The 23,505-nt window shown below is 52.2% G+C and overlaps 9 protein-coding genes across 9 annotated transcripts; 5 read left to right on the top strand and 4 right to left on the bottom strand.

The window, feature by feature from the left end:
- Positions 1-861: 861 nt before the first annotated feature.
- Positions 862-2,463, top strand: N7532_005990 (YchF/Obg family ATPase; the record flags this gene model as incomplete). The annotated part of the gene is made up of 3 exons (XM_056618484.1): positions 862-936; positions 1,121-1,678; positions 1,912-2,463. 3 exons carry the CDS (start codon positions 862-864, stop codon positions 2,461-2,463), a joined length of 1,185 nt encoding a protein of 394 aa, XP_056474643.1.
- Positions 2,464-2,719: 256 nt separating this feature from the next.
- N7532_005989 (translation machinery-associated protein 20) lies at positions 2,720-3,608 on the top strand (the record flags this gene model as incomplete). Its single annotated transcript, XM_056618483.1, has 3 exons — positions 2,720-2,733; positions 2,973-3,113; positions 3,218-3,608. 3 exons carry the CDS (start codon positions 2,720-2,722, stop codon positions 3,606-3,608), a joined length of 546 nt encoding a protein of 181 aa, XP_056474642.1.
- Positions 3,609-3,890: 282 nt separating this feature from the next.
- N7532_005988 (RIC1 family protein) lies at positions 3,891-7,364 on the bottom strand (the record flags this gene model as incomplete). Its single annotated transcript, XM_056618482.1, has 5 exons — positions 3,891-4,688; positions 4,739-5,214; positions 5,268-5,535; positions 5,596-6,990; positions 7,053-7,364. The coding sequence occupies 5 exons, from the start codon at positions 7,362-7,364 to the stop codon at positions 3,891-3,893; spliced, it is 3,249 nt and encodes a 1,082-aa protein (XP_056474641.1).
- Positions 7,365-7,683: 319 nt separating this feature from the next.
- N7532_005987 (uncharacterized protein) lies at positions 7,684-8,801 on the top strand (the record flags this gene model as incomplete). The annotated part of the gene is made up of 2 exons (XM_056618481.1): positions 7,684-8,693; positions 8,753-8,801. The coding sequence occupies 2 exons, from the start codon at positions 7,684-7,686 to the stop codon at positions 8,799-8,801; spliced, it is 1,059 nt and encodes a 352-aa protein (XP_056474640.1).
- Positions 8,802-10,327: 1,526 nt separating this feature from the next.
- tim44 (protein translocase subunit TIM44) lies at positions 10,328-11,907 on the bottom strand (the record flags this gene model as incomplete). The annotated part of the gene is made up of 2 exons (XM_056618480.1): positions 10,328-11,003; positions 11,063-11,907. 2 exons carry the CDS (start codon positions 11,905-11,907, stop codon positions 10,328-10,330), a joined length of 1,521 nt encoding a protein of 506 aa, XP_056474639.1.
- Positions 11,908-12,309: 402 nt separating this feature from the next.
- On the top strand, positions 12,310-17,666 carry N7532_005985 (putative VPS9 domain protein; the record flags this gene model as incomplete). The annotated part of the gene is made up of 3 exons (XM_056618479.1): positions 12,310-12,996; positions 13,752-14,001; positions 14,059-17,666. The coding sequence occupies 3 exons, from the start codon at positions 12,310-12,312 to the stop codon at positions 17,664-17,666; spliced, it is 4,545 nt and encodes a 1,514-aa protein (XP_056474638.1).
- Positions 17,667-18,179: 513 nt separating this feature from the next.
- Positions 18,180-19,610, bottom strand: N7532_005984 (uncharacterized protein; the record flags this gene model as incomplete). The annotated part of the gene is made up of 1 exon (XM_056618478.1): positions 18,180-19,610. The coding sequence occupies one exon, from the start codon at positions 19,608-19,610 to the stop codon at positions 18,180-18,182; it is 1,431 nt and encodes a 476-aa protein (XP_056474637.1).
- A 652-nt stretch (positions 19,611-20,262) lies between these two features.
- On the top strand, positions 20,263-20,635 carry N7532_005983 (uncharacterized protein; the record flags this gene model as incomplete). The annotated part of the gene is made up of 3 exons (XM_056618477.1): positions 20,263-20,367; positions 20,430-20,512; positions 20,581-20,635. 3 exons carry the CDS (start codon positions 20,263-20,265, stop codon positions 20,633-20,635), a joined length of 243 nt encoding a protein of 80 aa, XP_056474636.1.
- Positions 20,636-20,930: 295 nt separating this feature from the next.
- N7532_005982 (alpha-N-arabinofuranosidase) lies at positions 20,931-22,741 on the bottom strand (the record flags this gene model as incomplete). The annotated part of the gene is made up of 7 exons (XM_056618476.1): positions 20,931-21,164; positions 21,193-21,830; positions 21,884-21,983; positions 22,034-22,122; positions 22,179-22,306; positions 22,365-22,559; positions 22,635-22,741. The coding sequence occupies 7 exons, from the start codon at positions 22,739-22,741 to the stop codon at positions 20,931-20,933; spliced, it is 1,491 nt and encodes a 496-aa protein (XP_056474635.1).
- Between the last annotated feature and the right edge of the window lie 764 nt (positions 22,742-23,505).

Raw genomic sequence — 23,505 nt, 5'->3', positions numbered from 1 at the left:
TCCGTCCGTACAACGCATAGTCTACTCAAACGGCAGTGTTGGAGGCCATCTTGCTCGCCGTGGCGCCAATCTGATTTTTCCGTGAACCTAAATACATCGAAACATGATCTGTCAGAGCTGCTGAGAAGGCCGCTGAGCGGAATCAAGCACTAGGTGTGGAAGCAGACGTCTCGAAGAAAGAGGACACTGAATGCTTTTTGATACGATGGGTGAGTCTCCATGAGTTGGAATTGAGGTCCGCCGATTTCATTCATGAGGTTGTCAGTAATTGATTATCCAAGGTCAACATTAGTGACTACCTTGAGGTATATCATTCAACATACTGATTTGTTTTGATCTTGAAGTACAGATGAAAAATATAACTACATGCATGCTGCAGTGTGGCTTCACATTTCCACAGTTGTGAACACACCACTTCTACTCGCCATAGTCGAGTCTCATAATTTCTATTTGTACAGTATAAACTCGAATTTTAATTCTATATGATATTACCTCTTTTCTCTTGTTAGGGTTGAGATAAAACATGACGTACAGGGCTTAGCCATCACGTGGGCGGTGGCGACCTGCAGGCAGAAAACTCCGATGACATGCTCGCGCGGGCTTTTCACGCCGTGTTGAACCGCAATTCGCGCTCGTTGCACTCCTTTTTCCAAGCCATTGACCTCGCCCGCGGCATCCGTGGGCATCGCAATCACGTCTTTTCCAATTTCCGCCCCATTTTTCCTTCTTGTCGAACGAACCGCAGCTGGTCCTGCTTTTGCCGCGCGCCATCCCTGCGCCCGCTTCCGCCTTTGCACCTCCCCCCACCTCCCACTTCTCTCTCGTCGCTTCTACTCCAGCAAGAAGAAGAAGAACAATAAAATGCCTCCCAAAAAGGCCCAAGTCCAAGAAAAGGTCCTGCTGGGCCGCCCCGGCAACAACCTGAAGAGCGGTATCGTATGTGAGCAGCGACCCCACCCCTTTTTCTGCTGTTTTTTTTCCTAGTCCACTTTTTAATTCCACACAAACTATTTAAGCCGCCCCCTTCCCTCCTCCCCTTCTCTTTTTTTTTTCTTCCCCAACCACCATCGTGGTATCTCCATTTGCAAGCCCCAGCTCACCATGCCGTGATTGTTTTTAGGTTGGTCTCGCCAACGTTGGCAAGTCCACGCTCTTCCAATCCATCACCAAGTCCTCGCTGGGTAACCCGGCCAACTTCCCCTATGCCACCATCGATCCGGAGGAGGCTCGCGTCATAGTTCCCGATGAGCGTTTCGACTGGCTCTGCGAGCACTACAAGCCCAAGTCCCAGGTGCCCGCCAACTTGACCGTGTACGATATTGCCGGTCTCACCCGCGGTGCTTCCACCGGTGCTGGCCTGGGTAACTCCTTCTTGTCGCACATCCGTGCCGTCGATGCCATCTTCCAGGTCGTTCGTTGCTTCGACGATGCCGAAATTATCCACGTCGAGGGTGACGTCGACCCCGTCCGTGATCTGACCATCATCAGCGAGGAGCTGCGTGTCAAGGATATCGAGTTTGTCGAGAAGGCTCTCGAGGCTCTGTCCAAGCAGACCCGCCGTGGTGGCCAGTCGCTGGAGATGAAGAAGATGAAGGAGGAAGAGGCTACTACTGCCCGCGTCCTCGAGTGGCTGAAGGAGGGCAAGGATATCCGCCAAGGTGACTGGACCCCCAAGGAGGTAAGAAAAATTCTCTTTCATTCATATCCCACACCCATTCCCCGAAACTCCTTAAAATGATGAATAAGAGCTATTGCTCGAAATAAACCCAGCTCGTCGAATGCCCTCATTATAAACTCACGCGAGGGTCTCATGAGAAGAAAACTGGACTGAAACTATTTGGAGTTTCACATCGATTCAACCAACCACTCAAACCATTTACAAAACATTCTCGCTAATAAACCCGGTTTTAGGTCGAGGTCATCAACCCCCTGCTCCTGCTCACTGCCAAGCCCGTTGTGTACCTGGTCAACCTGAGCGAGAAGGACTACATCCGCCAGAAGAACAAGTACCTGCCCCCTCTGTTCGAGTGGATTAAGACCAACTCGGCCGGTTCCCCCGTCCTGCCCGTCTCCGCCTGCTTCGAGGAGCGTCTGGCTCTGATGGGTGACGAGGCCGCCGCCGCCGAGGAGTGCAAGAAGCTGGGCACCAAGTCTGGCCTGCCCAAGATTATCACTACCATGCGCCAGGCCCTGAACCTGTCCAGCTTCTTCACCACCGGTACGGACGAAGTCCGCCAGTGGACTATCCGTAAGGGCATCAAGGCCCCTGCTGCGGCCGGTGTTATTCACACCGACTTCGAGAAGACCTTCATTCAGGCTATCGTGTACAACTACGCCCTCCTGAAGGAGCTCGGCGACGAAGCTGCCGTCAAGGCTGCCGGTAAGGTCATGACCAAGGGTAAGGATTACGTCGTGGAAGACGGCGATATCCTGCTCATCAAGGCCGGTGCTGCCAAGGGCTAAATGCAGATAGCTTCAATATGAATGATACACCTTTGAGGATTCTCAATTATCTTTTGATTCTGTAGCTGTAACAGTAAAAATTAAATTGAGTAAAATATACACCTACCGCCTATTCTCAAGTTACCTGCGTCATTGCAGATTCTTTGAAGCGGTGCTATTCCAAGCAAATTGCTCCGATATCATCACGTGACCTCCCCGCGCATCCCACTTCACGGACTCGGCGCACCGAGCTGGTGAACATTCAACAACGAGCATCATGTTCAAGAAAGAGTGAGTCTGCCCCTTTCAAAAGCTCCGAATCCCTACCCGGAATTGCACGCGAGCGAGCAGGTCAGCTTTGGCTGCCCGCGCGGAGCGAATTGAGGCGAATCTCTCTGCAAGACAACATGCTCGAGAACAACTAGTCGCAGAGCGAAATCGTCCCAGATACGCATGTTGCAAAGAGATGGAAAAAAACAGCCCTCACACAGAAATTCCTCCGACCAAAAGCTAATCTAACCCGTGTACAGCATCCCCCCAAGCAACCGATCGAAGGTCAAGTCCTCCGTGCAGCGCGGTCTCCGCCAAAAGCTGCTGGAGACCTACCCTGGCTTCGAACCATTCATCGAAGAGATCATGCCGAAGAAGGGCTCTCTAGAGGCCGTGAAGCTGTAAGTATCGCGTAAACCAAATCAACCTGGCCCATCTCAACTCCAAGGCGAAAGCAGTTCTATTCCAATCTCGAGTTTAGCTAACGTTTTTATCTTTATCACAGCCCCGACAGAGTAACCCTCTACACATTAGACTCAGCCCCCCTCTTCTTCCAACCCTTCGACGGTCCCCCGATTCCTCACCTCAAGCTCATTCACCAATTCCCCTCCGCCCTCCCCACAATCCAGATCGACCGCGGCGCAATCCGCTTCGTGCTCTCCGGCGCAGCACTCATGGCGCCCGGTCTGACCTCGCCTGGTGGCCGGTTGCCGGAGAAGGAGAATGCCCTGGAGGCTGGACAGATTGTTGCTGTTAAGGCTGAGGGAAAGGAGGAGGTTTGTCTGGTTGGTATGCTGAAGGTTGGGACGGAGGAGATGAAGAGCAAGGGCAAGGGTGTTGTTATGGATGAGGGTCATTACCTTGGTGATGGGTTGTGGAAGATGCAGCTTGATTAAAGGAATTGAGATTCCTTAACTGTCTAGTGTTATGTTTTGGGTGGGCGTGGCATTGGAGCCAAAGTCTGCATGAAGATACCTCTGGTGATGAATTATGTTGATGAAATAAAAAAAAACGAATTTGACTGCACAAATAAGAATTTGAAGTTGTAGACAGGACGGGGAGAAGGTAGGATTAAAGTATGTGTAGATTGCTTGGTCTCGAGTTATTGGGATTTCGAGACTTCATGTAAAGAGTATATACAGTGACCGAAACGCAGGGTATCATATATCCCGAAATGCTTACGAGCCATCTCGGCTACTTAACGAGTGAGGATATTCATCCGAGAATTCACCTTCACGCCCAACCCGCTGCGACAAAGATGACGTTGGAGAAAGAGACGACCAAGATGGAGTGCGAACAGGAAGACTCAGCCCAAGACCCCTGACACTTGCCGCGGACCCAGTCCGCGAACCAAGACCCGGGTGTTGTGATCCATTCGTTGAAGACCGGCGTAGTCCAACACGGGCAATCGCGCGCTGCAGCATCTCGCCCGAGGAGTCCAGCGCGATCAGGAAGCGAGCCAGTTCGGCGCACAGTTCCCAGTCATTCTTTTGAGAGGCGAGACCAATTAGGCGGACAACGTATTCTTCAATGCGGCCATCGTGGTTATGGTCTTCGTCTTCGAATGCTTGCAGGACAAGGAGGTAGCCAACGGCTGTTTTGAGCGAGTCGAGCCGCAAAGCTTGTTCAAAAAGGTCCTTTGGTGGAGGGAGGTAGGCGAAAAGTGTGCGCCAGAAGCGCAATTCCGTCTTTCTGGTACATTGCACGACGATGTCGAGGTATTCCCGGACCGGGAGTGATGCTTGGAGAAAGGCGATGACGGTAGGTAAAAGCGGACCTTCGCGCGCAGCTGGGTTATCAGACTTGTTTGCGCGGCTTTCGTTGTCTACTTCTTCATCGAGAACGTGATGTAGAAGGATTTCCAGGCCGTGTGCGAAATAGGATAGATGAGAGAAGTGTCGACAGAGTGATAGGGCGGCGGATGTTCCAATGTTGGCCAAACTATACTGAACGAAGTAGGGGAGGAAGAGGTGTGTCTGAGATGATTAATAAACAATTGTCCAAGTTTGGGAGCGGGAACACATACTCGAATGGCAAACTTCAGAGTGGTAAATGTGACATCCCGTCGCTGCGTCATTTCGGATTCCACTCCCAGCACGATGCCCTTGTTCAGGAGTACCGAGAGAGGATAGAAATCAAGAGGGATATTGAGCGGTGCCGGCACCGTCTCTTGTTGGAGAACATCACTAACGTCGTTCCATGCTAGGAGGTCTTTGCCTCGGAACATCCACAGAGAGTCTCTCAGCGACAAGCTGCTGTGAGACGGGCCAAGAGCCATTTCGGCGGATGGGCTGTTGGGAAGGGATTCATCGATGGAGGGCGAAAAGTTGAAAGCAAGTTGGTCCCGCATCAGGATGTAGTACTCCACATCGTTGGAAATCACACGCATATCATATTTCAGATCACCCCCCTCGGTCACTGTTGGTTGCAAGAGAACCAGGTTACCATCAACCAGTAGCAATACAGAGGCCACCTTGACATCTTGAGAGGGGTCACCATCGTCTGTTCATAATTATTAGTCAACCCTTCCAGCTTTGAAGAGGTTTTGAACTTACGCATTTGTTCTTCTGGCAAGACCCAGCTGATGGAGCGGACTCGAGTTGGCGCTCTGACAATCCCATTGAAGGCGATTTGTCCAACTGGAACGAGGGTGATCTGAGGCTGCGTCGAGTTGATAACGTAATGATATAGAATGTTGTCGTATGTGTATACGAGAATCGAATCCTCGCCGGAGGGACCAATGAAAACTACAGGTGCAGGAAGGTATTCGATGAACATGATGGAGTTGTTACTGAGGGCATCCTCACGCGAGTAAAGGCGCACCTAAAGACTTCAAGTTAGCATTCGAAAACATATCCACCAAGCAGTAGGAAACAAACATACCTCATATGACCCATCACTTTCCACAGCAGCAATCAAGATATGTCCGTACCAGCACATGCCTCCGCGGATGGCAAACGAGTTTTCGGCCTTTGAATCTTCAAACACCTTCCATCGACCACTGTTCACACTGTAATGTGCCAGCCCCCGTCGACCTGCGATTGCGACATACCGTCCATCCTGGGATACAACACAGGACCGGATCGGCCACTGCGAGTGAAGATATGCCGGGGGATACTGGCCGTGGTGCCAGAGCGAGTCCTTGCCGGAGATAGTCATCAATTCTGGAAGATCATGTCCACGGTAGAGGATGAACTCGGTCCCCGTCTGCAACAAGCCACGCGCAAGGTTCGCAGCAGAGAAGCATCCTGTCAAAGCGCTTCGAGCTGTCTCGAGAATCCAGAGACGTCGATCATTCTGTGCGGACAGGATGATGTCGGACCCACCGCCGATCCAGCAGCCGTTCGAGACACCTGTCAGCCAGTCCTCGCCATTCGATGTCGCCAGAGTAGAATCGACTGTGAAGCTGTTGCCACCAGGTTTTCCAAAGACACTCCAGGTTGTCCAGCCATTCTCATAGCCGGCGAAAAGACAGTATCCGTCGGGCGAATAGTTTATGAAGGTCAATGCTCCAGTGGTGGTAGGCGATGCGGGGAGATGCAGCTTCTGGGAAAGCGGCACGTTGCCCGTGTAGTCTTTGGCAGTGTAAACCAAGATCTCACCGTTGGCACAGTAGACGGTTAACAATGAAAACCGAGCATTTACAGCCACTTTCACAGCCTTTCCACCGTCCTCTTTGGGTTCATGGAAACAATGGCCTAGGAACAGCTTTTTGGGAGCCTCGGGTTCCTGTTGTGTTCTAGGGACACGCTGTACAGTGTATGCTTGACCGTTGCTAGTGAGCCATATAAGGAGGTTCATAGCTCGATCGTAGACCATATCAGTAATGGTCACTTTCTTCGGTACGTCCAGTATATGGCTCAGCACCTCAGACGTAGTTTGCGCACCTCCTGCCTCGGGTGTCCATCGAATACATTGTATGGCGGACGGCTTCAGGGTTGCTACAACAAGCTCCTGGTCCAAGGCCAGAGCCTTGACAATCCCAGACTCAATTTTGATTGCCATGCGGAACCTGATACTGATGTCTCCCACCACATTGGCTTCCTCAACAGCAGCAAAATGTGCGAGTTGCTGGCGGCGTGGATGTGTCGTGTGGTCGAACTGTTGCTGGTAAACCCGCGTTGCCGGGTCCGATGCTACCGAGTAGGTGAGGAGGTATCCATGCTCTGTCTGTACAACAAGGATCGTCGAATCAGGGTGCATAAGTAGTGCGACATTTGAACCGTAGGTTTTCAAGGAGAAAAAAGACCGAGCTATAGCAGCTACAACTGCTGTTGGCTACCACGCAAGTTAGCTTAAGCTCATTACTGCCTGAAAAGCAGCTGCATTGTTAGTCATACCCTAGTCTGCCATAGAGAAATCGAAGAATCGGTAATGGTCGCAAACATATGCCCAGATCGCGATACGCAGAGGCCGCTGATAGCTTCGTTCTCCCACTTCGGGGTCTCTGTATGTGACGACGGTTCGGTATTCGGGGGATTGCCCTCGCTGGTGGGAGTTTCCTCTTCCTCCACATATTTATTTTGGTCTACCGAGCTTCGTCGCTCAGTCGGAGGGTCCTGGACCTGTTCGCGATCCAAGTCGGAGGATACATGGGTGATGTTTGGGCCGTTAACCGCGTAGACCCGGGGGACTCCATTGGGCCAGTACATGGCTCGGCGAAGGATAGGAGGCGAGATGAGGACTAACGGAGCTCACATGAAGTCATCTCCCGCCGAAAGAAAGAGAAGAAAGCCGACTTCGAGACGAAGTGTCGATTACTGCGGACTCGCGACGGAGGAAGCAACAACCAACGGGGACGATAAGCGGCATCACGTGCGGGCAGCTGTCTCCCCCCGCATTCGTTTTTTCTCTCCCCTGAACAAACAAGGCCCTCCCTTCCAGTTTCTTGCTGATTTTCAAATCTCCTATTCATAATGGTAAGCAACGCAGACTTCTTCCCTCTCTATCTTTGCTACTTTTAACAACAGTATGTTCGATCAGGCTCCGACCGAAAGCAAGAAGCGCCTCGCGCTGGCCATCATCGATTTCCTCGGCTCCAGCCTGAAGGACGGCACTCTCACTGCTGACGATGCCGAGTCGATCGAGATCGCCCAGTCCTGCATTGCCGATACCTTTAAGGTCGACGCTTCCGACGAGGCCGCGGTGAAGGATGCTGTTGGTGGTCAATCCCTGGCCAACATCTACAGCGTCTACGAGAAGCTGCGCAACAAGTCGACTCCCCAAGCCGCTGACTCTGGCGCTCAAAGATCGCAAACCGAGACTCCGAAAGCTGGCTCTCCTACCGATGAGTCCGACAAGCTGAAGTCCGAGGGCAACGCTCTCATGGCCAAGAAGGACTACGCCGCTGCCATTGAGAAGTACACACAGGCTCTGGAGATCGCCCCCGCCAACCCCATCTACCTCTCCAACCGTGCTGCCGCATACTCTGCTTCCCGCCAGCACGACAAGGCCGCTGAGGACGCTCAGCTGGCCACCACCGTTGACCCCAAGTACTCTAAGGCCTGGAGCCGTCTGGGTCTTGCCCGCTTCGACATGGGTGACTACCACGCCGCCAAGGAGGCCTACGAGAGCGGTATCGCCGCTGAGGGTAACGGCGGCAGTGATGCCATGAAGCGTGGTCTGGAGACCTCCAAGAAGAAGATCGAGGAGGCCAGCGGTTCCAGTGAGCCCCCGTCCGAGGAGCTCGACAACGCCTCTGGTGCTTCCCGTGGCGCCGGTGCCGGTGGTATGCCCGACTTGTCCTCGCTTGCTGGCATGTTCGGTGGTGGTGGTGCCGGCGGCGGCGGTATGCCTGACATGAGCGCCATGATGAACAACCCTATGTTCTCCCAGATGGCCCAGAGCCTCATGAGCAACCCTGACATGCTGAGCAACCTGATGAGCAACCCCCGCCTGCGCCAAATGGCCGAGAGCTTTGGCCAGGGTGGTGGCATGCCCGATATGTCTAGCTTGATGAGCGACCCAAGCATTGCTGACATGTAAGTTGATCCCCGTTGATGTACCCTCATATAAACATCTCGCTCACGATTGACAATAGGGCTCGTAACATGATGGGTGGTGCTGGCCGTGGCGGTGGTCAGCAATGAGGTTTCTAATAATTCTACATGATGTGATGGATTATTCTTGAAGAAAAGGCACGATGATGATGCTCCTGTGGCGATTCAATTTTCAGCAGCGTTTAGACACGAACACATTCGGACTCTGATTTTCACACCACCTGGTTTTCCTCACCTTGCATAAAAGCTATGATTACGACGTGGATTACGGGAAATTGTACATCATAACGAAAGGCAAACGGAAAACTCATAGGCCAGCTAAAATGGTCTCGCAGATTTCTTGCCCTTGTAGTCAAGCAACTCGTAGGATGCCAAAGAGAAACACGATTATCTCAACAGTCAAGTCGCCAACTTCAAAATTATGGTGCTTTGGTCAACCTCGCAAGATTTGTATCCCGTTGTAGTTATGACGTGGGTGAGTCTCCAGGGTTGACCTCTACGAAAGCGTCCGCGGACCTGACCTAGGTAGACCGATAGATTAATAAATCCGAGGGTATTCATCATTGCTATAGCCTCTATTGAAGGCAGACCAGACATAGTGCCGATTCAGATATGTCCTTTTTGTCCATGAACATTTGTCTCTTATTTTTGCTATTTTGGTTAATCTACCACTGGTATTATGTGCTTGTTTTGATCTTCTGGTCTGGATCTCCCGAGTCGGCCGCCTACAATTACCCGTCCAACCATCCGGTCGGTTCTAGCCATTTGTTGAATCAACTGAGCGCCCTTAATGGCCCAGCCCTGGAAACTCTAAAGGGAACTGTGAAATTTCTAATCTAGCTTTCCTTTTGTTCTGATGTTCGCAAGGTGCCGCCTCAAAAGGCCGGGGAGACATGAATGGAGACAGGTGTAGTATGATTCAATGTCACACTATATATCCCCCAGGCTATCGCACGTGACATCATAGCACGTGACACCATCATGTTTTGTTCACCAATTGATAATGTCACGCCCACGACTGCCGATGCTCTTTGTTTAGAGAATGGCCATTGTAAGCATGATGATCATCTCAGTGATTGGGCTGTGCGTCTGAAGTACGCTCAATCCTACTAGGTCATCAAAAGCGAGAATGGTAGGTTACTAAAAACGAAGAGGAAAGTCAAGCATAGCCAGACATTGTTCGGTATTGTGATATATGCAGATCAGGCGTCGAGGGGAGAGTGAAAATGCAAGAAACACAGACGCCGCGAAACACCTCAAGACCGATTGCCATGAGACCAACAAAAAACCAACGTGTAGTCCAAGTCTATGGGAATTGGTTTTATCTTTCTAGCAGCCCCGACAACCAGGGCGAACTGGAAAGCTGGACACGCGTGGTAAGACAGATGAGAAAAAAAACATTAATACATGAAAAAAGAACGACCGACCTCGCAAAGCCGGAAGGTGCGGTCAATAGGACAGACATAACCATGAAGACAAGCGCCAGCTCCACCTGGCTAGATATCGAACAGTCATATTGTACAATCGAGGGGACAAAGGAAGAAGGGGTAGTGCGGAAAAGGTATATAGTCTGAGACGAGGAAATCGAACCGAGGAAGGCAGACCAGTCTGCCGACTCAGATATAGTCACGAGCAGCCTTCTGCAGCTCGATCAGTCTCCAACCCCGAGTCTCAGGGTTGTTGACCTCCTCGGGAATGCGGGTCATTCCGATGGCGTAGGTGACCAGCTGAACCTTGTCCTCCATACCGGCGGCAAGCTTGCCAGTCTTGACGTTCTTGTAGACGTGGATCTCCTGAGCACGGCAGGTAACGACAAAGACGGGGATCTCACCGGGGTCCAACAGACGGGCGTGAGAGATATCAACACCACGGACATCCAAGATGCGGCCGTCAGACTTCAGACCAGCAGTGGTGTACTGCTTGGCGAGAGCAGCGTAAACAGAGAACTGAGCATCCGAAAGCCACATTTTCAGAGTCTCGATATCACCCTTGACGTAGGCGTCCAGAACTTCGGGCAGCATGTACTCGCGCAGCTCACGCTGGAACTCCTCCATCTTGAAGTTGGGATCGATTTCCCGAAATCGCTTAATGACCATGGCGGTCTCGTTCTCGGCGAAGAAGCCACCAATGCGGTCAGTGATGCTGCGGGCGGTGCTGATGAGAGGGTTCTCAGACTCCTCGTAGACGTCGCGCAGACCGAACAGCTTCTGCATCATAGGGTTGGAGTCCTTGAAATCGCGCCATGACTCCTTCCAAGCCGAATCCTTGTGGAGAGTCACGTTGGTACCAGCGCTGATGAATGATTAGTGACACTGTCGGAGAACCTGACTGAATGTGGATTGGAAACATACTTGGGGTCCTCGACCGCCTGTTCCGTGCGACGTTTTCCAGACTTCAGCTCCATCTCCTCGCGGAGCTGGCGCTGCTTGCGACGCTCCTCCTTCTCAACCCATCCACCGTAGCGAGAGCTGCTACCGTCATCGATAGCATCCTTCACACTCTTGTAGGCCTCGGTCTGACGGACAGGTCGCGTGGCCTTCTCGAGACCTTCACCGGTGGCGTTGACACCCTTACGAATACCCTTCACAGCAGTGGTGTTCCATGTCCAAGCGGCACTCTTCCCAATAACCTGTCCAGTCGACTTCAGGGCGGCAGAAGTGCGGGTACCGGCGGCGCCGGAGGCAGCCTGGTAGGCAGCACGAGCGCGCTTGATGTTCTCGTTTTCGCTGAACTCATGTGCCGAGGAAGCGAGAGCCTTGGTAGACTCGTTCCACTCCTTCGAGGCCTTAAATTCGGTCTGCAGAGTTTCGCGGAACACTTGCCAGGGGGACTTGTCACCGTGGGGTGGCGGGGGCGGAGCATCCTCCTTCTTCTCCTTGCCATCCTCCTTGGACTCTCCGCCCTCAGATTCCGACTTGGATTCTTCTCCCTGCTTCTTCTCATCCTTCGGCGATTGTTGTTGCTGTTGTTGCTGGAAGAGGGGAGTGGCGACGTGGAAGGATCTGGTCAAGAGAACGGCGGCGAATGGCGAGACGATCGGGGCAGGGGAACGGCTTGCACGCAGGATGCTAGTTTGACTCTGCGCAGACAGCTTCAAAGCCTGCGCCGGCAGGGCCGAGTATGAAACAGCTCGGGAGCCTGCCTTGAGGGCCGGTACCTGGGACCGCAAGGTCGCCGCACGCGCGGCAGCGGACATCTTCGCTGAAATCATGCTCTGTATATAGGATGGAGAAAGAGAAAGGGAGGAGGAACGGAAGTAAAGAAGAGCACGAGAATAGAAATCCAGCCCAGCCCGGACGGGGTGCAATGAGGAACGGAGGTTGGACTGGGGAAAGTAGGTGAGTAAGGGAAAAAGTCGAGATGCCAAGACCTTCGAAAAACTTCCAGCTCTCTTTCCGCCTCTCGGTCCGACGGTCTGCGAAACACATCAACCGGCCGCGACGGTCGACTCTGCTCATTTGACGCCTGCACAACTCGATCATTTTGTTAACAGCCCATCGTCTCTCTTGATAGACTCGTGATTAGTCTGTTTTTTGGAATTCTATTTCTCCGTTGAACCCCCGTCGCTGCCGACGCATCGGCAACACACCTCGCCATAATGAACTCTTTTTCTATGAACACCCTGGCGAAGACGCTTCCATCAGTATGTCGGCCAAATGCTCTCCGGATGACTGCTGTGCGCACCAATCGTTCCATCTCTTCGACTTCTTCCCAGAACGCCGCCTCCTTGAAGGATAGGTCCAAGTCCGCGGAGAACCAGATCCTGGACCGTGACCCAGCCAGCTCCGATAAGACTTCTCCTCTGTCTGCCATTACCAAGATGATGCAGGGAGGCCAATCATCCGCCGGCTCGCGTTTTACCTCTGACTACAGCCGGTTGGCCGAAAGCCTGGAAGCCGACATGATGCGACACCCCTACGCCGACCGCGCTCCTCCTCACCACCTCCACGTCTACTGCCACAAGCACAACACAATTCTCACTCTCACACGGCCAAACGGTAATCCTATGATGTCCATGGGTACTGGTCAGATCGGTTTCCGCAAGGGTGGCCGGGCCGGCTTCGATCCCGCCTACCAATTGTCTTCCCACGTTATGTCGCAGATCCAAGAACGCGGATACCTTCTGGAGATCAAGCGCCTTGAAGTTGTTTTCCGTGGTTTCGGAAAAGGCCGTGAAGCTTTCACCAAGGTTCTACTGGGTAATGAGGGCCGCAATGTCCGTGGACTCGTCAACCGTGTGACTGACTCGACTCGCGTGAAGTTCGGTGGTACTCGCAGCCGCAAGGTTCGCAGACTGGGTTAATAGCTTTTTATTTGGGATTATTACCTATGGCAATTGTGCTTCGTGGAAAAGATCTTGGAAGCGCGTTTGTTGAGCTGTATGAAGATGGAGTATATGGACTTGTTCGGCATATTTGACTGCCGTCATTTATTATTTGTACAATAGCAAAAGATCAGCCTTCGCATTTACACAATTCTTTTGTAATCTTGCCTGTGTTCTTAATTGATGGTCGCTGACACGTGCGGTGGATTCTTCACAAGCCGCGAACCCGATGTACCCTGATTACTCGAAGCGGTATAGCGCCGGCAGCTCTCCCGCAGCGATCACGTTCTCGAATCTCCCTGTCTGCCTTCACGATCAAGCTTCCGTGGTTTTCTGCATTGCGCCGCGTCCATTTCTTCTGCTCACTGCTAGTGCAATCCTTCGAGCTTCCAGCGACTACCTTGACCGTGTTCCGCGTCCCATTATCGCCCAGACTGCTGTCTGCAATCGAATGCGCCGGAAGCTCTTCCCCGCGAAACCCGTCCACGGCGCACAATCCCCGCGTTTGACATCGGGTACGGCTTGATGATTGCTGGCGTTTCCCTGCCGGGCCGTCCAAAACCGCTTGGATGCACCCTCTAAACCCTTTTCTTCGTGCCTTCTTCCGAAGCACCGTTCCTGGGCAGTGTATACCCGTGGAGAACCATGTAAGTCAAGGTCCTGCATTTCCTCGGATCGACCGGAGTAGCTGACTGATTGCGTTTTGTGTTTCGCAGGTCCTCCTCGTTCCCACCACAGAATCGCTGACTGGCTCGCATGACCGTGAATCCGGTGTACTTTACTCAGATCTCGTTGCGTCGGAAGAGTTCCTGGGAAGCCATGTGCTGCGGATTCCGATCAACTCGAGTTCGATAAATGGAAAGGAAGAGTCGAACGTGCGCGACAGTAGAGGAAAGGCGAGGCAAGTTACAACATTCAACGGACGAACGGTGATCATTAAGGAGAACTCGGTGTACAGCAACAAAGGTACGTTGACGAGCAATTCTTTTGGAAGGGTCTCATTAACGTTCGGTGAACGTGAAGGGTTCAAGTCCCTTACGCAGGCTCAGCTTCTTTCCGATGCACTCTACTATACATCCTCCAACTCCTCTTCCGATCACCGACCATGGCTCATCTACTACATCTCCCGTCCATTAGTCGGAACGTTCGACCCCTTCAAAATCATTTCTGCTACGGTGCCTGGAAGCCTGCCCAAAAAGGCACAGCTACCATCCTCGAACAAGAAAAGCACCAATGGCGAACCAACAGCAAACCCATTCAAACAAGAAATTAGGACATTTGGGGAGCTGCTGGCTAACTTCCCAATGATTGCAAGGCAGATGCAACCGGGCCTAGAAAGGCTGTTTAAAGAGTTCGGTAAAGAGCTTGGGAAGCCACTGCCACCTCCACCTTCACGCTCACCTTCTGCATCCGGCAGCGAGAGTGGGAGGAGGCTCACGCGCTCAGAGTCTCTTGCCGACGAAAGTTCGTCTATTCGAAGCTGGTCATCACGCCGAGGTCGACTACCGTTCAATTCCGAGGAGTACTTTGAAGATGACGAGGATCTCATGCGTCGGAGCTTGGAGACGGCAGTGACAGCTGCAATCGACCTTTTCCGACTGGTGGACAAACAGCAGCTATCACTTCTCGGTGCTACAACTGATCTTACTGGCCCCCTGGTTGAAAGTCTGATTGAACGCTATGTTGTGGAACAAGTCCATGAGCCACTTCTCTTCCCCCGGTTATGTGCGTTTCGACAACCCGAAGACTCGGAGCTGGACTCCAGAATACGGCATATGGAAAGCATCGATGTGACCCAGGTCGGGATTTCCGTGGAAGGCGGACGGGAAGGCAAGAGAGAAGTAATTCGTCGTCTCGGCCGAGGAGTCGAGGAGTTTCGCAAGATTGGTGATTGCCGGGGACCCCATGATATGCTGAACACCTTGCTGCAAACTGTCAAAGTAATCTCCTACCCTGGGAGCTATGATGGAGCGGATGGGCCTGCATCGGAGAAAGGAAAGTCCCCACTGACAATCAACGCGGATGTGTTGGTGTCATTACTCCTGGTCGTGGTTATCAGGTCGCAAATCCGACATCTTCAAGCTCGTCTGCTATACATGCAACACTTCATCTATATTGATGATGTGGACAGTGGAGAAATGGGGTATGCGCTCAGTACTTTCGAGGCGGTCTTGATGTACCTCGTTACGGACTCAGCTGGTCTTCGTCGGGCTAGTGCTCGAAACCGACGTCTGTGGCAGGCGACCAAGGGCGGCAAGATCTCAGACATGAAGAGCATCCTTGAGCCTAATGGTGATCATGACACTATGGATGAGAATGCCCCTCCGGAACCCGAACGCAAATCTGTCTTATTCCAGACGGACAGCTCAGATGAACTAGAAGAATCGCACTTCGAGACAACATCCGTTTACAGCAACTCTGCGGTTACCAATGGTGACTTTGCATTGGAGGACGATGCTTCTGAAGCGCCACCTTTGTCGCATGTGTTTCCTTTTCAAACTTGGGGCGGGACTTCGTCTGCCAACGAGCCAATCCGACCAATTAAGAAGGTCTCGATGGACGTTCGCAGTCTTTCCGAATCATCGGCTGTATCATTCCTCTCGAGAACGAATACCCTTGGATCCATGACCAGCAACATCGAGGGTGATAGCTCCATCGAAACCTTGACCAAGACACAGGACCCGGCTGGAGACTCGATTCCGATGATGGCAGTGGAGAGTCGACAGCCCGAGGCTTTGAAATATCTTTTGAGCTTGGAGGAGTATTATCCTTTAGAAGAAATTCTCGAAGATACAAATGCCGATGGCACTACACTTCTTAATGCGGCTGTGCAACTCGCTCACGCGGAAGTTGTTAACATCCTGCTAGACTATCTGTTCAGCAAGACGGATGAATATGATGTGGCCATGTATTTGGCCAAGTCAGATGTACACGGCCGCACTGTCGCCCACTACCTCTTCAACGCCCCTTCGTTACTGGAGAGATTAGGTGGCCTTCTTCCGTGGCGGCAGCGCGATAAACATGGACAGACGCCTTTGTTCGCTTTATGTCGATCCTATGATCACCCGGAATACAAGTCAATGGTACGAGCTGCCTTGACCGCAGCCAAGAGAGCCCAAAACAACGGGAAGCCTCTACAGCTGGATGATCACATCGATGCAAAGGGCAACACTCTTTTACATATTGTCGGCGATCCCGAAATCACGACAAGAATCCTACAGGAAAGTGACTGTGACCCGAACGCAACTAATGATAAGCGGTTCACACCCTTGATGATGGCAAGCAAATATGGGCGAGTGGAGCAAGTTCGAATCCTCTTCATGGACCCGAGAGTCGATGTCCATGTCAAAGAAACTCGCGGCTTGACAGCCGTTGAACTTGCCAAGGACGATGAGGTGCGCAATCGTATCGATGACTTGATTCTGCTGTCGCACCCACCATCAGCCTGTGGAGATCCCTCGGGTCGGGTTACTACTGTGGTCCGATCATTCTTCGTCGAGGATGCGACAGTTCGATTCATTCTGAAGTCCGGTGCGCCGTACGGGCCATCGGATATCGTGGCTACCTCTCGACCGGGATCGACGACATACACCGTCACGACATGCCGACGCAGCTTTGCCGACTTTGTGAACCTTGCCAAGTGGCTGGAAGTGGAACATCCTGCTTCTTATGTGCCTTCCCTCGCGGATTTCCGGAACCCCTTCCAAATCCACTCCAAGCCGTCGCGGTCTGTTCTTCACGATCTCCAGGAGAAACTCGACCGCTTCCTCAAAACCCTCCTGACACATCCCACCTTCGCCACGCACGAACTGCTCTGGGAATTCTTCTTGGTACCAGAGCTACAACCCGACATGGTGGCTGATCGATGTCGCAGCAAAGTCGCAGCCCTCACTGATACAATCGCCGAAGAATTCCGACCTATTTCTACCGAAGGAATGCGTGAAATCGAATCATTCATCACGCACGCACAGAGCATGGTCCGCGCTGTGCACGTTAATTCACGCAATCTGATCCGCCGCGGCCATGCACTCCAGAACAGCACTTCAGACATCGCAGACGCTGTGGGTCTTTGCTCGACCGTGCTTTCAACCTTCCAAGGACCGAGCAATACCCTCCCAGCTTCCCATGCCGACGCCTTCACTCGGTACGGCGGCTGCCTTTCCACTTCAAACACCGAATCTTCACCCCTCCTCCAATACATCGCTGCCCTAACCTCAATCGACAACACGACCGCCGCCATCTTGAAGACCCTCTCCCGCCCTCTATCACTCATTTCCGACCTGAACTCGCTAGAACGGAACATCGCCCGCAACCACTCCTCCCTGATCTCCTCATCTCTCCCACGCAAATTCAACCTCAACCTCCCAGGATTCGAAGAGTCCAGACAGAAGACCATCCGCGACCTTCGAAGCAAGATCAAAGAAGACCAATTGCAGTGTGACCGTCTTGCAAGAGAGATATCCTGGAACAAGGACGTTGTCGTGGGCGAGCTAGCCGGCTGGACGACATGGCGAGAGAAGGCCGGGCGCGACGCCATCCGCGCCTTTGTGAAGGAGACCCTTGTTCGAGAGAAAGAGCGCGGAAAACGCATAGAGCGCTGTCTGCGCAGTGTGCAAGAGATGAAATCATGAACTCCTGCCAGATTTTCGTTTCTGCTCGGAAAGATCGCAAGGTTTTTAGCGATAAACCAATTTCCTTCCGTCCTATTTTCTGTTTCTTTCTCATTTTCGAGATTGATCTATTTCTGTACATTTCATGACGGACATGTGTTCGGGGTTTAACTGTTGCTATTTCAAGTGTCGGGTCTGATCAGCCTGTGGATTTACCGTGTGAGGTTTCCTTCCCTGCGAGACTGTGAAAGGCGTGGGTGGGTCTATTGCTTCTATTTTATTTTTCTACATCATTAGCTAAGTAGCGTAGCGAATACATGGGGATCACGGAATTTCACTCGGTTTTAATTGTCAATTTGGTAATTCGGAGGTACACCTCGGTACATGCACCGAGCTACAAATACACACCAGTCTCTTGATAATTATACATGGTATCAACGACTAGCACCAAGCCTATGCTACAGGTCCCTGGTTCAGAAGTAACAAATTCTCAAACCCAACAAATTAACACCTGTACAACTTCCAAACAGAACATCACGACGCATCGGAAATGTGGAAAACAGGCGAAGGGGACGGAAGAACCGACGGTGTCTGATCGTGATCGTGATCGTGACCATGATCATTCATACACATCGATTCAGCAATAGACGACATGTTGATTGACCGAGACTGACTGCTATACGTCCTCTCATGGTTCCGACGAGACAGTCCAGCATCATTGATCATCCAAGGAAGAGAGCGAATAGGGCTCTGACCAGACCAACGACTCGAGTTGCGAGAAGCACGAGAAGCATTGGATGTATGCGGTGAGCGAGACGAAAAAAGTGAGTTGGCCTCGCTGGAGAGATTGTGAGAAGCAGACTGAGAGCCGCCGTCAAGTGAGAGTGAAGTCCGCGAGCTTTTCTGCCCCTCCCAAAAAAGCGACTGCTTCTCTGACGCTGTAGCTGATGTCGCAGCGGCTGTGGTAGTTTCCCAGAGCTGTGAAGATCGCATCGTTGATGGCAGGACTGACGAGATGGACTGGGATGCACGAGGGGACGCGTGAGGAGAAAGACGTGGTGAGGCAACTGGGGCCGGCTGCGATTTGACTGATTGGCTTTTAGAGGAACTTGAGGTTGTCTTCATGCGGTTTGAAAAGCTAGGTGTTGTCTGCGTCGGACCACTCGAAGAATCGGTCAACTCCGAGATAATGAAGCTGGGTCTCGCTTCATCTGTCGACATGCGGGCCAACGGGTCCAGCGGATCCAGGTTCATGAGACTGCGAACCGAGGCATCGTAACTGTGTCGAGAAGCCCTGGACCTTCGACGCTCGCTTTCGTCAACGACGATGGCGATAGACGGCGAGCGACTGCGACTGAACATGACCGATGTGCGCTCCGGCTCGACGTCTCTCATCAGAAACTCATCGAGCGTCTTGCTTGTCTCTTCGCCGAGTGTCAAGGTCGACTGGTCAAATAGATTCTCAGAGATTTGCATTCGGCGTCGACGGCGTTCTTTACATTCTCTGTTGATGTACCAGTAGACCAGGAAGCTGAGGCCCAGAACTGTGATCACTGAGATGATAACCACCGCGGCGATGGAACCCTTTCCGATATTCCAGTTGTTGGTAGATTTCACCACTTTGGGATTTGTAAACGGCGAATCTTCGGGCACTGCTGACGCCTTTTCGGTCCAAAATCGGTCCTCGAATCGAGGCTGGTCTGGAGCTGCATTGCCTGGTTGTATATCTGCTGCGTTTGGCGATTGGACTCGGAAGTTTCCAGCTCTCTTCGCCCGCGAGGCAGGGCCGATGTCCTGCTCGCTCAGATGCATGTCTTTGGTGGGAGAATTTCGGCGTTGGTGCTTGTAAACCGTCACGATTCTGTCTTGGTCGACCGTGAGGTGCTTGTGAAGGACATGAGGCCGGGCAGTCGTGCCCTCCGACCAGATCGGCAGCGTCACAGCACCGCGCGAGGTAGACGTCATGAAGAATTCGGAGATATGATACTCACAGAAAAGTGCTATCCAATGTTGAATGTAGGAAAAGGAACCTGTACAAATTTGCAAGGATCATCCAGAGGAAAAGCTTCGAGAGACGAAGCCATCCCGCGGAAGTAAATACACGGCAACCGCGAGTGCTGCTTCCGCAACCATCGCCAGCGCGGTTTCCCTCCGAAATTCCATCATGATGGTCCGATTCGGTATCCATGAAATTCCTCGCAAGCATTAAAAAAGTAAATGCCAAACAGTCATGTACAACGAACTCGCCCGGATGTGCGAGAACCACTCCATCCGGATCTCTTGTTGCATCATCCAGCGCCAACAGAACCCCCCAAGATCCAAGCATGCGACAACACACCAATTCATTTATCTCCGACGGTAAATCAGCGAATAAACAATCCGAACGTACTCCACGCAACATGACTGGCTTCCCAGAAATCAAAACCCCGATGTTGAAGTGACTAAGCAACACCATCGGGCACCTACGTCATCACCGACGGTGGCTATATAGACAATGGATGCCTGCGCACCTTGACGTAGCATCTTTCCATCTCTATCCCAACTCCAGCAACTCAGACAGACTCTCAAGATTCTCAAAACACCAGCCAGATACCTCTCAAAGAGCTTGACCTCCACTATGCCTCTTGTTGTACCCGGCATCAACTCCAACATGGGCGATAAGTCCGAGTGGGTCAATAAGCTGATGGGCAAAAAGATTAGCGATGGCGGCAGTGACGAGGTGGTATGTTAGATCCATTATCGAATGGCTTTGGCGATATGCTAACCTACTTTTCCTACACACAGAACTTCGCGAAGAAAGACCTGCCTGAGTCTCACCGCGTACTGAAGCCCGGCGATATGAAGACTATGGACCACAACCCCGACAGGTAGGTCTTGTTGAACATTTCCATGCGACCAGAAAAGGCTTACTGATCATCGATATAATTTGAATTAGGCTTAACGTGCATGTAAATGAGGACGGAACAGTTCATGATGTCACCTACGGTTAGACGAGCAATGCCTTTCGTCCTGCAAGTCTCGACGAGCATGAAATGCATCCCGATTCGGCCCGAGATGGATCTAGATAGTCAATGTACGGTAATGACATGGACAAGCTATATTATTGCTACATTATGATGAGAATACCTTCCAAGATTTTACAAAGTGTACCTTTCCTTGCAAAGCTATGAGACCGCGCGAGAGCTCAACAGCACCTGTGAGCTATCGATACCGGAACACTCTTGATGAAAAGTATATGCTGAAATGCCACGACCTTCTAAACCATCTAAACGTTTCCCAGGCCACTCACTCAGCCTTCCATCTAAGCAAAGTAATAGAGAGCTTCGGGAAAACATAAGAGCCCTCTCCATCCCAGCTGGACTCCTTCACAGTAACCTCCTCGCTCCCCTTCATATTCGTAGCCGCAACCCCATCCCCAGTAACGGTGTAAACCGCAACATTCCCCTGTACCCCCTCAATCTCACTCTCAAAGCTCTTCTCTTCATGAATATTCACAACGACCAAATTCGCAAACCCATCCTCACCCACTGTAGCACTAACATCTAACCAAGGCGTCTGCACAGCCCCCCCTCAACCACTTCGGCGCCGTCTCCCCCTCATAAACACCACACGAGACATGCGCAGCAACCGTCCAGCCGCGCATAAACTTCGAAAAAAGATAAAGCGGCCACCAAGTTGTCTGCTTGACAATCCCCTCGGGCGTCGTCATAAGCGGCGAAATAACATTCACACTCTGCGCAATACAAGCCATGCCGAGATCGCGACTCTTCCGCACAAACACATTCAGCCACACCGCGACAGCGAGGGCATCTGAGAGGGTATAGCTCTCTTCAGCGCCCTTGCTTCCTTCTGCGCGGATGGGGTCCCAGACGTTCCACTCGTCGAAGCAGATAGTGGGACGGAGTTGGTCAGGCGGGACGCCATTTTCGATGCGCGCGAGGTCGATGAGGCCTGAGGTAATTTCGATGGCGCGCTCGGCGGCTAGCGGGGCTGTGGCGTTGGGGAGGTGTGAGTTGGAGCAGGTGTAGAGGTGGATGCTGTGCATGTCGATGAGCGGGACGGAGCTGGTTGAGAGGGCCGAGTGGGCGGGGAGCAGACAGTGCTTGAGGGTGTAGTAGTCCCAGGTTGCGGTGCCGTCTTGGCCGCAGAGAATAAGAACGAGGCTGGGGTCGAGGAGTTTGAGAGCTGGAGGAGTGTTGGTTTGGTTCTATTTGGAGACAGGGGATGGATGTGCGAACCTTTGGCCCATTGGAGTGCCTTGTGAGCGTATGCTTCTTTTGTCATTTGCTCTACCTGCCATGGACCCCATGTTTCGTTGCCGAGGGCCCAGTATTTGACCTAGGTTGAGGTTAGGTCTGGTTTTGCAGAATTCGCGAGTTCAGACATACATTGTATGGTTCTTCACGACCATTCTTCCGACGGAGGTTTGCGTAGTATGTGTTTCCTGTGCCATTGCAGTACTCAACCCAGGCCAGTGCTAAAATTCAGTCAGTAAGCTTCATCTTACACCATGGATTTTGCAAAATCTCATACCTTCGTCGAGAGTTCCAGTGCCAAAATTGAAGCACAGATATGGCTCAGTGCCAATGGTCTCGCACCATTTCATGAACTCGTCCGTTCCGAACTGATTGGTCTCAGTTCCCAGCCATGCAAGTTCGGGGCTATCAATATGTCAGTACAAAGAAACTTTTCATAAAAAGGTCGAAAGTAAAATTCTACCGTGATGGGCGTTGGTTCTTAGGACCGACACCGTCAAGCCAGTGATACGTAGCGCAGAAGTTGCCACCGGGATACCGAACAACAGGGATGTTGAGATCCTTCAATGCTTCGAGGACATCCTTACGGAAGCCATTATCATCCGACAATGGGTTTCCAGGATCATAGATGCCGCCATAGATGCATCGGCCCATGTGCCTAAAAGTAGATTAACATCTATATCCCAGACAACATGCTCTGATGAGCCATGGAACTCAGTATGGATATACTCACTCTGTGAAGCCAGAATAGATGTTAGGATTGATTTTAGAGATGCGACGGGTAGGGTGAACGGAAATAACCGGGGTATCCTGGTCATCCAACTTGGTAAAGGTCGTCATGCTGGCAACGAACTCGTCCACACAAAAGAAGAGAGGCTTTGTCTCGTCCAAACGCCTGGTGGCTGCAAATTATAAGCAAGGGCCTGAGCCGGGAATTCGCTTAATAGAAGTATGTCAGTCAGAACGAGGACGAGGGGGAGGGGGGAAGACAGCATGTCCAATCGCCTAATGCACCAACACCCCTCCATCAAAAGGACCTCGTGCCTCCAGCACCACCAGTCTCTAGTCGTAGTATCCACCACCCAGTCACAGCCTGGAAGCGGCAAATCTCCTGCGGGGGCTCAGTCGAGACCCTGGCACTGCTGTGCTAGGTGGGGGTCGGCGATGCCTGTTCGGTGCTAGGGGGCAGTCATCGCCAGCGCTTAAGTGGGCGATGGCAGCAGCAGCAGTCCCGAACTCGGCCCCGGGCGTGTCCAATCGTGAGGAGGAGTGGGAGTAGGAGGAAGCAGTCGGCGTGTGCTTGTCCGCCCTTCCCAACTGCCGCCAAGCTCGACAAATCTTCCGTCAATCAGCGCTCAGCAACTCGCCATTCAACCTCGTTACGGCATTCCCTCGACGATGTGAGCTCCCCTGCAAACGACGAACTAGGCGGTGTTTGGGTCTTTTGCTCGCGATACTTCCCAGCTTGGCTTTGTGGCCCGGAGAAAAAAAGATGACGATCTCCACATTGAGCCGCCATTCGTCGTGGAGGGCTGGCGAGGCGAATGGCTTCATCCACTATCCCTGTTCAGGATAGCTCCCGGCAATTTTGCATGGCGCTGGGT

The sequence above is a fragment of the Penicillium argentinense genome, assembly GCF_028826775.1.
Source record: "Penicillium argentinense strain IBT 30761 chromosome Unknown utg000005l_segment0_segment0, whole genome shotgun sequence".
Lineage (NCBI taxonomy): Eukaryota > Fungi > Ascomycota > Eurotiomycetes > Eurotiales > Aspergillaceae > Penicillium > Penicillium argentinense.
The sequence above is the reverse complement of the archived record's forward strand: the minus strand, read 5'-3'. Positions and strand labels throughout refer to the sequence as shown.